General features: G+C 39.5%; 1 protein-coding gene across 30 annotated transcripts in view; it reads right to left on the reverse strand.

The window, feature by feature from the left end:
* LOC122549365 (band 4.1-like protein 3) overlaps nucleotides 1-14,839 on the reverse strand; it is a 180,268-nt gene that overhangs the window by 17,691 nt on the left and 147,738 nt on the right. For 18 of the 30 annotated variants that reach the window (XM_087986006.1, XM_043689076.2, XM_043689075.2 and 15 more), the window contains 5 exons: nucleotides 12,184-12,372; nucleotides 11,767-11,874; nucleotides 5,099-5,203; nucleotides 1,013-1,261; nucleotides 337-459 (listed from right to left, as the gene is read on the reverse strand). In XM_087986006.1, the coding sequence (XP_087842132.1) occupies nucleotides 337-459; nucleotides 1,013-1,261; nucleotides 5,099-5,203; nucleotides 11,767-11,874; nucleotides 12,184-12,372 (774 nt within the window). The remainder of the gene's footprint in view (nucleotides 1-336; nucleotides 460-1,012; nucleotides 1,262-5,098; nucleotides 5,204-11,766; nucleotides 11,875-12,183; nucleotides 12,373-14,839) is intronic. The other 12 variants (XM_087986015.1, XM_043689074.2, XM_087986016.1 and 9 more) reach the window with 8 other exon arrangements.

A 14,839-nucleotide genomic window follows, 5' to 3' on the forward strand; every position in this document is an offset into this window, starting at 1 on the left:
TGGGAGGGTAGTGCAGCTTGAGGATAAAGATGTTGAGTGGCCAGTGGTGAGAGTGCGGTAGTAAGGCAGTTGGAGGCAAGAGGACATGTGGTAAAACCTACAAGGATGTCTAGAGTTTGTAAAACTCCTAGTGTGTCTCATGTAGCATGAAAAGAAGATAATTTGAAGAGATAAAATACTAATTTCATAAAGCATAATCCTTTCAAATCCAGTTTTCAAAGCAAAGCAAAGTACTAGACAAAACAGCAGAAACATCGAGAAAGATGTGGAAGCAACAAAAACTGTCTTGAGCTCACTTCAGTGCAATTAATTTCAGTGCAATTAAAAAACAGACACCTGAGCCCAGCTGTATGATGAAGAAGCAGCCCATTCCTTTGTATCCATTTGTTTTCGAGCTGAATCTATTAGATTGGCGACGTCTACATTTTGTGAGGCTACTTCCGAACCAGACTGCTTTGTCTGTACAGACACAGAAAGTCAACATATAAAAGACAACTGACATATATACTCTGTAAATAGCAGACAGATAAAAATTATTTTGATATACAGATGGAAGAAGTTCTAAGAGATTAGTTGCACCATATGGGAAGAGCAAAAGGGAAACGAAAAGTATAGGGAAACAGGCAAATGGGAAAGTAACAGTTAATCATACATCACACATTTCAGAGATTTTGCTGGTCTGAAGGAATGTGCAAGAGAACTTGATTAAACATAATCTATGCAATAAAGTAAGAGAAGGTGATGGGTCTATCTGCTGAAAAGCAAAGGGGTGCAAATTGAGCATGTCTACATTTTAAAAGGGCAGTGTGCCTAATGTAACCAAACAGTTAGTAATGCCAAAAAAGTAAAAAAAAATACACAACTCATCTTGGAGGACTGTCTTGGAACTTGGGTACAAGCAAAAAGCAGGAAAAAACTTAAATGGTGGCTTTAGCTGTTTAAGCATACCAAAGCAGTGTCGCCTGAAAGTCATGCGGATACCAAGACTGAGAGTGCCAAGCACAACAGTTACCAATAATCTTGATCCTGTTGACTCAGTAAAATAGTGGGCTGTAGCAATGGTAAACATTGGCTCTTCATCAGTCTTCCGTTTGGTCATGGAGGTCTCATATTTCTGCATAGACGGCTCCATTGGAGAGCTTTCAAATCCTTTCCGTCTTGCAGTCTCTTTCACTTTCAGTCTACCTTCATCATCACCTCTTTTTGTTTCCCCCTTCTTTGAAATGTCAGTTTCTTCCAATGGAGACAGCACAACTTTCTGCTGTTTGACAGATGACACAAAATCTACCAATGTTGTTCGGATCACTATAAACCTTATCTCATTTTGAGCTTTACTTCCTCCTCTACTGACAGTTATCAGAACTATAGAGATTCATTTTTAGATGTTGTCATGATTGGTATTCCTCTCAACTTTCTCTTTTGCGATTTTTCCAAATTTATGTGGTACAGAATTTTGGTCATCATTTAAAGTAGGTTAGGAAGTAATTTAAAAAAAATATATAGTCATCAAACCCCTTCCTTCTATTTTTAAAATTGAGATTACTAGCTTCAAATGCATTTTGAATCCAGAGGCAGAAAGTTGATTTTTGACAGCAATTTGGCAGAATGGGTCACTCACCTAAAGAATTTGCTGATTTTCAATAATTATTAGATTGGACATTGGTGGGCCCCAAAGCAGGCAGATTATCTTTTATGCCGAGTTACTGTCCACATGGTGAGGCAAAAACTCATTACTGATATTTCCACCGTAATATAACCTTGCATCAATAGTTTTCTCAGTACGTTAATCTTAGTTTGTGTATATGCGAGTTTAAACTCATGCAATAAAATGCTCTGAAAGCGAAAGTGTAAAATCACAGCATTTATGATCACATCATGCTTGATTCTAAATAGATATATTTTAACTATAACATTACAGTAATGGACCAAGGGAGCACCTCTATTCATCTTTTTCAAAGGGAAAGTTCTTCAGCACAGTATGATTCTGTTGTGAGAACCGAACAGGTCACAAAGTGACACCAGAGTCAAAAAGTGTGGCGCTGGACAAGCGCAGCTGGTCAGGCAGCATCCAAGAAGCAGGAGAGTCAACATTTCGAGCATAAGCTCTTCATCAGGAATGCTGGTTCCTGATGCACAGCTTATGCTCAAAACTTCGACTTTTGGCTCTGATCTTCAGCATCTGCAGTCCTCACTTTCTCCAACAAAGTGACATTACTCATATTAAAGTAACCATCTAAATAGAAGCAGAGCATCTTAAATGCTAAACATTCAGTTTGGAAATCCAAACAGAGCTCGGGATACAACAGCACTAAGAACTGAAATTATGTTGTATGGGCGTGTGGAACTCCCTTGGAACAAGAATGACCCTTGCTCATGTCAAAAGCATACACATAGGTTCTTTTGATGTGGGGAGTCTGTTATGCTGCAGCAACCCAAGGTCTGGCTGACAGAAATTCCCCTGCTCTTACAGTTTGTAATTATCATTTCAGAAATAAATACAATTTTTTGAGAAGATTTGTAGCTCAGGTTGAGTTTCTAGACATAGGTTTGCTCGCTGAGCTGGAAGGTTCATTTTCAGACATTTTGTCACCCTACTAGGTAACATCTTCAGTGGGTTTCAGGTGAGGGACTGTACGGGATTCCTGCTTTCTTTTTGTATGTTTGGATTTCTTTGGGTTGGTGTTGTCATTTCCTGTTCTTTTTCTCAGAGGGTGGTAGATGGGATCTAACTCGATGTGTTTGTTGATAGAGTTCCTGTTGGAATGCCATGCTTCTAGGAATTCTTGTGTGTCTCTCTGTTTGGCTTGTCCTAAGATGGATGTGTTGTCCCAGTCGAAGTGGTGTCCTTCCTTAGCTGTATGTAAGGATACTAGTGAGAGAAGGTCATGTTGTTTTGTGGCTAGTTGGTGTTCATGTATCCTATGGCTAGTTTTCTGCCTGTTTGTCCAATGTAGTGTTTGTTACAGTTCTTGCATGGTATTTTGTAAATGACATTAGTTTTGCTTGGTGTCTGTACAGGGTCTTTCAAGTTCATTAGCTGTTGTTTTACAAACTGATTACAAATTGATAATTGACCTGTTTGGCTGATTTATAACATGCCTTCTGTTGTTATCTAGTTCTGACATGGGACTTTCTGCCCAAAGTTAAGGATGCTATCAATGTGTCCCAAGAATTCTTAAGTATGCTGTCTAATAGGATTATATAATTGCTGCAGATGTGCATGTAATATACAAATACACACTTTATGAGAAGAGAGATGGCAAGAATTGCTCAGATCTCTCAGATTATTTACTGAAATAGCCCTAGTTGCAAATTTTATCCTCCAACTATGATCATGATTATTCCTCATCTTCCATGCAACTTTTGACACAGTTATCGAGTCATTTAGAATGGAAACAGACCCTTCGGTCCAACAACTCCATGCTGACCATGTTTCAAAACTAAATTAGCCCACCTGCCTTTGCTTGGCCCATATCCCTCCAAACCTGTCCTATTCATGAACTTATCCAAATGACTTCTAAATGTTAGAACTATACCTGCAACCATCACTTTCTCTAGCATTTCATTCCACACTCGAACCACTCCGTGTAAAAACATTGCCCTTCATGTCTTTTTTTAAATCTTTCTCCTCTTACCTTAAAAAATATGCCCACTAGTTTGCACTCCACCACCCTCGGGAAAAGATCCTTGTCATTCACCTTTTCTATACCCCTCATGATTTTATAAACTTCAATAAAGGTCACCCCTCAATCTCCTAAGCTCCAGTGAAAAAATCTGCCAGCCTTTCCAGGCTATTTTTAGAACTCAAACTCTCCATTCCTGGCAACATACTGGTAAATCTTTTCTGAACCACCTCCAATTTAGTAATATCCTTCCTATAAAAGGGCGTATTCCAGAAGAGGCCTCACCAATACCCCACATCCAACCAATTCCAACATCTCTATTATTGTCCAGCTGGATGGTCTTCATCCAGTCCCTGTCTTTTTAGCGCACTCAACATTGCAAATGCTGAAGCCCTTTATCTTCAGCTCTATCACAAAATCTGTATAATTTGATTTCCATTTATCATCACTTCCTCAGGTTGAAGTATATTCATAACCTCAGTACCTTCCTTGATCGTAATATCAGATCCTCTCCATCACAGAGATTGCTTACTTCCACCTCTATAACAATACCCAACAATAGGCCCAATTGTGTACTTGCATGTTTTCACCTCTAGAATCAGTTTTTTTTCCTATGTTTTCCTAACTGGTGACCTATCTATCATCATCTAAATTTCAACTCTCACAAAACTCTGCCAGACTTAAACTACCTTTAACTGTGTCTCATTCACCTTCAAGGTAAAATAAATCATTCATGTGTTTAGGTCACACATGCCCCTAAACTCTGTAACCTTGCCCATCAGTAACAATATTCCCCAAATTCTTCATCTCCAATTGGAGAATTTGCAATTCCTTCCCTCTTCTTCAATGGTGACCATGAATTCAGCTGAGGTACTAGATTGTGCAATTCCTTTCCTGAACATTTTCTTCCGTCTCTCCTTCAAAAGCCTCCTGAAGGATCCTCTCATGGACCAATCATTTGGTTAACTCTCCTGCTATCTCCTTTCTAAGGCTGATCATCCATGTTTTGATTGCAGCTGTATAGAATTCACTGGATACTTTAGCAATGCCAAAAACGTTATATGAATGCAAACTGTTGTTTTGGTACTACTATGTCACTGTTATCACTTATGTGAACAAGACTCCATCACACATCACTGTAACAACATCAGTACGAGCCAGCAGCTATGCTGTATTGAAAGGAAGTTAATTTAAATTCAAAATATTTCAAAATGCACCGACTTAGGTTTGCCCCACTAACAGCTAACTTTTCATATATAGCTGCACACGTTATATTTATCAATATGCATTCAATTGTAATGCTCACCTTTAACGAAAAGTCAGATTAGACAACCTTAAATTCAACTTAGTTGTCAATGAGGGAGCTTTATCTTTGATCACCTTTGAATGTAACAGTCAGTTAAAATGTGTATACAAGTAAATATCAACAACTCAAAAATCAATGTGTACAAATGAATTAAGAAAAAATAATCAACCTCTGGGGGAGACGAGACTTTTTTGTTGACCACAACTTCTTGAGTCACCAGGGTGCTATGACCAATAGTTGATTCCTTGTCCTCCACCACCTTCTCTTCTCCAGCCTGATGAATCGAGTGTGAAAATACTCATGTCAATTAAAATGAAACATTACAGCTTATCAACTTTGGTGAAAGCTTCGTGTGTACAAGTTACGAAATGCATATGAGTAGCAATTTTCAGAATGTACATTCCAGCCACAGGACCTAACCTGCCAGATGTTTATACTGAGAAATTGTGCCCATGCTCCCTAAATGTTTTCATTCATGGGTAGAAAAATTTCTCATGACCTTTCGTACAATTTCCCAGAATGCACTCTGGCTTGAGAGGCTTCACACTGGGAGCATGCATTCTGAAAATTAGTCCTAAATTAAACCACCAACAGCCATTTTCACAAAGAACAATTAAAATGAAATGGAAAGGAATCAGCAAAAATCTATCCAGCTCACAAATGACAATTTTCAGATGAAATATCTTTTAAAATGCCTATTTCTGCACAATATTTTGCAATGATACATACATAAAATATTACAGCAATACCAAGTTGCTGAGCTATATTATTTGCGAAAGAGTAAACTGTTAGCACATATAACAATTAAATATAAAACTAGAAGTACAATTGTAACCTTGTAGATGCAAACAGTACAGAAACAGACCCTTCAGTCCAACTCGTCCACACCAACTAAGTTTCCCAAAATAAACTAGTCCCACTTGCCTGCATTTGGCCCATATCCCACTAAACCTTTCCTATTGATTTACATGTCCAAATGTCTTTTGAATATTGTGACTGTATCTGCATCCGGTTCTACCTGCATCCAGAAAGTCTAGCACACATTAACAGAAGATACAAGCCCCAGGAAAGGATCCAGAGGTGGATTCACACAAATGTAACATGATTTGGAGCTGTATTCAGGATGGGTTTATGGAAGAATGGCCTTTTATTCAAGTGTAGACTTTGGTGGGATATTGCTGAAATATATTTTTTTTAAAATGCAGTTTTACAGGTTATCAAAGAGAAACTGGTAATGGAAGCTGAAATAGGAATGGGGGGGGGGGTATTGTCAGTGAAATTAAAAATCAAATGTATGGTGGTCTTGAAATAAGTGCTATACATTTATTCAATTTCTTGTAGGTTCTAGAAATAACAGCCTGTGTAATCATACTTTTCATTGCTACACACAGCAAGGTAATAAGAGACACTGAGAATTCAGACAAGATGGTTACCAACGGAAACTAGCATACTTGGGGCTGATGGTTGAGGGGTATAAATGTTTGCTGAAAACTTTATTTTGAAAAGTTCTTTAAGTGAGAAGACCTTCTCCCATGCATACACGTGAATAAAATCTTTGCTTATTTGAAACAGATTCCAGCATGGTCATTTCTCACCACAATGTTCAATCAGCGGTATTGGTTCAAATGTCAACCAGACGTTGAAAGCATGCACTTAATCCTGAAGAAGGATTCCCTGAAGAAGGGCTCATGCCCGAAACGTCGATTCTCCTGCTCCTTGGATGCTGCCTGACCTGCTGCGCTTTTCCAGCAACACATTTTCAGCTCTGATCTCCAGCATCTGCAGCCCTCACTTTCTCCTAGCATGCACATAATCTACCATCCATTAGATAGGAAAGTCGACATTTGGAATGGGCTGCTTTGAGAGTCTGAACTATAAGTGAAGTAAAGGAAGGTGGCATAATGACAAGACCTTGTTAAACATGGGGATAGTATTGTTTTCTGGGTACATCAGGTGAATTAGTGACCATTAAGGTTGAGTGGGTGTGGTCAGTTTCCCATAGAGAATAAAAAAGATGGTTGGGTAAACTGGCAGGCGATCCATTTACCATAATGTGATGTGAAACAAAACACCAGTCATGACCGTCTAAGATTTGGAGTGAGAACCTGAGGAACATTTATAAAATTTCTAGTAAATAAGAATAAAAAGATTTTGGGTAAAATTACAAAGCAAGATGGATCCTTCATGGACATTGGATAAGCATACAGAATGACGGGCAAGTCAGACAAAGAGAGATGTTATGTTAGTGTCACCGTAATACCGGCCAATCAGGAAATTCTGAGCAAGGTAGGCCCGACTTGGAAAAGGCAAAATTGTTCAAGGAACAAGTAATGTTTTGACCAAGACTCACCCATCTTCACCAAAAGCTAGTGAAAGGAGTTAAGAACTAAGCTGAGAGAGTAGGAGATGGTGGGTTAGGAAAGGAGCAAGACAAGTCACAGGACATAATGAGAGTGAGATAGAAAGGTTATGGTGAAGAAGCTGCCGGACATGCCTACAATCAGTCTGAGTTGCAGGGGCCATATGAAGTAGAATGATGAGTGATATCTCCATTATGATAGGAGACATTATAAGTCTCCATTGCAAATGACTATGCCTCCTGGGCGGCCAAAGAAAATATAGGACAGTGACTCGCTGCCACTGAAACTGAATGAGCACTTACACCCAAATAAATTTGGAGGAGGGGCATAACACACAGATTAAAATATCTGAGGCCATCATTAATACAACTGACTTTCAGTGCAAAGCAAGGGCATGTGGCTTGTTCACTCACAATCTTTAAGATAACACTAGGCCTAATATTGAGGATAAAAGATTTGGAACTGCAGCCCAGCAAACACATCAGACTAGTGAAAAAACTAGATATTTTAAGTTGCAGACTAACAGACAGAAACTGTTAGTTGTATGCCCTTTAATTGGGAGAGTGGAAAGCATGAGTGAGCCACCGATAGTTGTGCCACTAGAACATGGCAATAGAATCTACTGAGTGAGACTTAAATTTGAATTGCTGGAAGTGGAGAAGGATGAGCTGGTGTATGTGGTAGGATCCTGGAGGTATACAGCTCCAGGTTTGAAGGGCATCCTTTTGATGACAGGGGTGTTGTAGTGAATCACAACAGGACATCAATCATGAATCACAACATGGCTCCTGCAATCCACCGAATACTATCAGTAATGATGATGCCATCATGGCAGAAATCAGTCCTCTAGAAAGGGCCTTGAAGGCAGTCTAAACTTCCCCTACGCAGTATATACCCCATTGCAGTGTGTCTGTGTGAGAGTGAAATGGGTTTTATGTCTGTGAGAGGGTGTGAATGTGGGGATAGGGGTGTGTGTGAGCATATGAGAGAGAGCTTGTGTGTCAGCCTCTGTATCAACTTGACTATCGGCCTCTGCTCAGCCAAGAATATGGCGTAGTTCCGATGTGTCACAGCGAGAAACCGTAATGACCTCCTTAGGAGATAGGCACGAACTGCAACCAACAGGCTACCCTTCGTTGTCCAGTACTTCCCGGGAGCCGAAAAACTACGCCATGTTCTTCGCAGCCTCACAGCACCAGGGACCAGGGTTCAATTACCTCTTTGGGTGACTGTCTGTGTGGAGTTTGCGCGTTCTCCCAGTGTCTGCGTAGGCTTCTTCTGGGTGCTCCGGTTTCCTCCCACAATCCAAAGATGTGCAGGTCAGGTGAATTGGCCATGGTAAATTGCCCATAGTGCTAGGTGCATTAGTCAGGGGTAAATATGGGGACTGGGTCTGGGTGGGTTAATCTTCAGAGGGTTGGTGTGGACTTGTTGGCCCGAAGGGAATGCAGACACACTGCATTCCGTACTATAGGGAATTTAATCTAATCTAAAAAAGCCTGCAACACATTATTGATGAGGAAGAGCACCTCGCCAAAACCTTCCCCACTCCTCCACTTCTCACCTTTAAACACCCGCCAAACCTTAAATAGATCATTGTTCGCAGCAAACTGCCCAGCATTCAGGACAACACCATAGAACCCTGTCATGGCTGAAGCTGCAAGACGTGTCAGAGTGTCAACACGGATACCGCCAATACGTGTGGGGACACCACGCACTCATGTGACTCTGCCAACGTTGTCTACCTCATACTCTGCAGGCAAAGATGCCCTGAGGCATGGCCCATTGGCGAGACTTACCAGAGGCTACGGCAACAGATGAATGGACACCACACAACAATCAACAGACAGGAATGTTCCCTCCCAGTCGAGGAACACCTCAGTGGTCCGGGACATTTGGCTGTGGACTTTCGGGTGACCATCATCCAAGCAGACTTTGGGACAGGCAACAAAGCAAAGTGGCCAAGCAGAGGCTGATAGCCAAGTTCGATACCTATGGGGATGGCCTCAACCGGAATCTTGGGTTCATGTCAAACTACAGGTAGCCCCACTACACTATGCACTCACTCTCACACACACGCATGCACCCTCTCACAGATGTGTACACACACACACACACACACACACACACACACACACACACACACACGGTCTCCCCTGTACGCACACACCTATAAGTTTGTGGGGTGAATTTGTACTTGCAGAATTACACTTTATTTTGCTCAAAAACAGCATAAATCCATGCAAGATTCTGTAACTCCCACTGGAAATAAAATCAGTCTGACCTAACATTAGGACACAGACAGACTTTAACTTCACACCTTCAATGCATTACCTGAGCTGAGATGACACCTACTGTTAAAAGCTGTCTTGAGAACGTAACTTTAAATAAGTTCTGTGATTTACATCACTCCCTTCGCCACTGACACACCATACAGCAATTCACAAAGCCTTTTCCAACAGCACCTTAAAGTGAGGGACTTGAGGGACAAGATCAACAGATACATGGGATCACTACCACCTTTAAGTACCCTTCCAAGCCATACACCACACTGACTTGGAACAGTATCAATATACTTTCGTGCCCATGTGTCAAAAACCTGAAACTCTCTTCCAAACATCACTGTAGCTGCACCTACATCCCAAAAAGTGGAGTGATTTAAGAAGGCAGTCACCATCACCTTCTCCAGGCCAATAGGAATGGCAATAAACAGTGTCCTCATCTGTGATGCTTACATTCCTTGAACTTCATGAGAAATATTGCGGGGAAACAAGTTAAAACTTTGTTTTGCAGCTTATGTAAATATTTTCCAAATATTTATGGCTTGGTTTTGTTTTTATCTTTTGTGTACTAAACTTCTGTTCTTTTCTTAAAGATCATTTGCAATCTGGCGTGAATATGTTTCTGTGACAAACCAGCACATTAACCAAATGTGCTGGTGGGCGGCACGGTGGCACAGTGGTTAGCACTGCTGCCTCACAGCGCCAGAGACCCGGGTTCAATTCCCGCCTCAGGCGACTGACTGTGTGGAGTTTGCACATTCTCCCCGTGTCTGCGTGGGTTTCCTCCGGGTGCTCCGGTTTCCTCCCACAGTCCAAAGATGTGCAGGTCAGGTGAATTGGCCATGCTAAATTGCCCGTAGTGTTAGGTAATGGGTAAATGTAGGGGTATGGGTGGGTTGCGCTTCGGCGGGGCGGTGTGGACTTGTTGGGCTGAAGGGCCTGTTTCCACACTGTAAGTAATCTAATCTAATCTAATCTAATCAAATACAGTTTATTGAGCCAGGTTTCATTCTGACGTGTCTAGTATGGGATCCAATAACAATAATATCTAACTTGTACCAACTTTTAAGCATAATTGAACTGATTAAATCTCTTAATAAATACAAATTTACTTATACGAGTTGGTCAAAGGAGCTAGGCGAGAAAATTGATAAAAAGAAAGGACCTACATTGTAGAATGGTTTGTTTTCTCGACTCTGCACTAAAAAATGTCAAACTTTTAGCAATATATACTGAGGTGGACTGACAGGCTATGTTTCCTACATTTACCCTTTTGGCTATGAGATGTGGAGATTAATGGCAAGGCCAGCATTAGTTATCATTATCCAATTTCACTTGAATGGAGTGGTTTGCTCAGCTATGTCAGAATCAACCACATGGCTGTGGGTCTAGAATCTAATATATGCCAGACCAGGTAAGGATGGCAGATATTCTTTCCTAAAGGATACAAGTGTACTAGATTTTTTTTCCAAACATAGATATAGTTAGTTTTATGGCATCAGACTGGCTTTCAATTCCGGATGTATTTCGCAATTTAAGTTTCATTAGTTGCTATGAGATTCAAACCCACATTCCCAGAGTATTCGTCTGGACTTCCAAGATTATTAATTAAGTGACGTTCCCACTACATCGCTACCCCTTCATTATTAAACAGTGCACTGTACAGTTTGATTAATTAATTCATTAGTATCTTGGTAGATAAATAAAAATCAATTCAGTGAATGCAGTGTCAACATTTTCAGGGATGTGCTTCAAACCAAGTCAGATCGTGAAGCAGAATAACCCTCAATTTACAACATTGTGTATTTAACTTTATATTTTAGTGGCAGGACAAGTAAAATACATGACATCTTTCACAAAATGCAGAATTTCCTATTATGCAAATAGTTTGTTTCTTGCAACATGTTTTTTTTAAAACTGACATTTAATCGATAATGCTCAATTTAGTCACAAGCGTCCATATTTAACAAAAGGGTAATGTATTCAATTTGTCATAAAATATACATAATATCTACAGTGTAAAATATAGCTAAAAGTCCACTCTAACATTGCAACAAACTATCAAAGTGCCAGATGTTTACTAGTGAATCCTGATTGAATTTCCATGTTATTTACAATATCTGAATGTGTAAAAGGAAATATGTGAATAACAGCTGCACTATAGTAACAATAGTAAGACATATCAATTTCAATACCTTTACTAATTTTTCATCATCTTTCGCCACAGAAGTGACAGATCCAACAACACCCTGTTCACACACAGACTTGCTTTGTAGGGTCTCATCAGAATCCTCTTTGGTCTGCTATCAATGTTAAAATAATTAGTGACAAGTGCATAAAACCATCTTTAAACTGTGTACCTAAAATATAGAACATGATTACAATCCCAATGTTATGGGAAACATGTACCTGTATAAATTTCTCTGCCTTATTTTATACATGATATTTACTACACAGAAAATATTTTATGAACCAAAATTCAACAACCTTATAACATATTCATTTTAGCTGTACAAGTATGGAGTCATTAATGAACAGGGGTTATTAATACCTCAAAAAGGTATATTCCTAAAGGAAACAAAGTTTAAAAGTAACACTACAACATAACTTACCTCCTCAGGCATAAGTGGCTCAATCATAGGCAAATCCTCATTCTTTGAGAAAGATCTAACTGGAGAGGCAGACAACCTTTTTTCCCATTCATCGGGTCCACTCTCAGATGTGGATTCCAGGAATGTTCGTTTCATTTCACTTATGTTGGCATGGTGCTTAACCACATCTTCCTGAGTTTTGTCAAAGTCCTTTCGAATAACAACAAAAAAAATCAAAGGCAAATAACTTTAGCATATCAACTTAATATAACTGTGTTCTTCAAACAATTACTGCTCTTGGTTTCATCATGAGAGGAGAGTGCTATGAACGTTTAAATTGAATAGCGATACCACTATTATTCTGCATTTGAAAAACTTATACAAATAACATTCGAAAACGCATGAAAATTAAGTGTGCCTTTTTTAATACAAAAACAATTTGTGCTCATGTTTAAAGTTTCTTGAAAAGAATGGATCAGGCTGACTGAAAACACTGTATAGCTGGTGCACTGGGGGAATAAGCCCCTTAATTTTGGATTGAATTCCTTACCAATTCTAAATAGGTCACCACTCCAGAATTTTGCTATTCAACTATCTTGATGATGCAGCTGTTCTGCAAAGAATATTTGAATCATACAAATCACCAGATTTTGTACGCTGCTTTAGCAAAATTGGTGGTAAGAAGACTGGAATTTATGTCAGCTCCCATGAGTTGGGGTAGTGTGTGGAGTACTATACTTGAGCCAGGGTTCCTCCTCCAAATCACTGCAAAAGCAAAAGTGGATATCAAATGAGACAAGAGTAGGCCTCAAAGTGCTGTTGACCCTGCTAGACTGCCTTTATTGACATAAAGAATCATGTAAACCTAACCAGAAAAGTTTGGCATAGATTTTGCTTTCATTACCCTTACAGAGAGTGCGGCGATCAAATGAGTTACTGGTGCAGCAAGGCTTTCACACCAGGATGCCAAAGAAAAACTTTGATAATTTTGTTTATTATTGTATCAATTTACAGTTCAAGTTTAATATCACCGTAACAATAATGAATGAATCTTTCTGATAGGTTAACTGATACGCTAGTTGGATTTAAAAATAATAGCTTCTCTATGAAATTTGCTAATAAAAAATGCATCATCATTCATTACTTCAATTTTAACATGCTATCGCATCTAAAGTAAACACATTCCCTATAATTTGGAACACACAATACTTCATACTCTCGCTAACTACACATTGTTCTGGTTTGACCCATTTAAGCAGCATTGCTCTTCTCTGGAACCAAAATTCTTCTAATGCTCTAGGATCATTCTTGAATATGAAGAAAACCTTTCACTCCTCTGCATTCCATCCACCCTGAAATCCAAGGCTTAAAGTAGAGAGTTGCTCGACTCCTTTGGATTCACTCAGCCACCTTTGCCTCTCCTTCTAGTCAAAGCTCATTCCCTCAAATATTGCAGCTTTCTCCCTGTCCTTTGTAGATTAATTTCTTCACGGATGTCCACCCTTGGCTCCCTTAACACTGCCCAACTAATTCCTCATTGCGTTCCCTTTTGTGAGCCTGTTATTATTCGTGTAAATTGCGACTATGCTTCAAACATTTTTCTCAATCGTATAAAGCTAGTATGACTTTTTTAAAAAAAAAGTCCCCTTTAATTTTTCTACCCCTAAAGAAAAAATGTCAGGTTAGGTACAGCATTAGATTCTACATTATAATCACCATACAACATATTGATTTTTTTTGCAGCAGTCCTTCCAACCCTGTCTCCAGCTAACCACAGTACTGAGATTACAAATCAAAGTCACTAACCAAAGCTGTAAGATTGAATCTGGTTTACTATTCCTTGATCGTTTTGTCATCTCTACAAAGCCACTGAAGAATATTTCACATCACGCTGCTTGGATTGCATCATATTTGTTTTCTTATCATAGACTGCCCACCCCAGCAACATCTTGTGAAAGCACAGGGTAAATCACATGTGTGCAAATGGCAGTCATCATTACTTCTCTGTCACCAGCATTGACTCTCAAAACTGAACTCTCTGCCTGATCTCAAGGGTGAAGGTGAGTCAGGGAATCACAGTAAAATGGTAACAACCTCCAGTTTAATTGTGCAAAAAAACTTTGTATTCCTCACCCATCAACATCTGTGTGTCTTCTAGCACGGATTTCATCAAGGACCTTGACTGTTCCTTTTGGTTAAACCCAATGTACAAAACCAAAATGACCTTCCTGCCCCATTATTTGATCTAATGTTGAATTATACTTTTCCAATATTTTGCACATGCATTGTTACAGACAGACCTCTTCCGTTTCTGAACGGCCTAATCTCACTTTCAGTAGATCAAGACATCTCAAATTCTCTCCATGACATACACCCTACTTGCAGTTTTCACAATTTAAGAATCTAAAACTCTATGGGTCTGAATCTTTCCCTCATGCCTATCATCCAACACTCAATTCCATATTGTTGCAAAGAAACAATTTCAAGGGCTTTATTCATTTCTAAATGTCATGTTCTATCCTATTAGAGTTCTTTTCTCCAGCCTAATATTTTAGTTTGATCCCTTTTTCCTTCTGACCACAGATTTCAGCTTGACTTTTGCCTCTCTGTTCTGACATTAGATGTTTCTACTCACTTGGCACTCATCACTTTTCTTCCAAAAACAACTTGCATTGTT

This window comes from Chiloscyllium plagiosum, unplaced genomic scaffold, assembly GCF_037043375.1.
Source record: "Chiloscyllium plagiosum isolate Xiang-an unplaced genomic scaffold, Cpla_swu_hap1 HiC_scaffold_4, whole genome shotgun sequence".
Lineage (NCBI taxonomy): Eukaryota > Metazoa > Chordata > Chondrichthyes > Orectolobiformes > Hemiscylliidae > Chiloscyllium > Chiloscyllium plagiosum.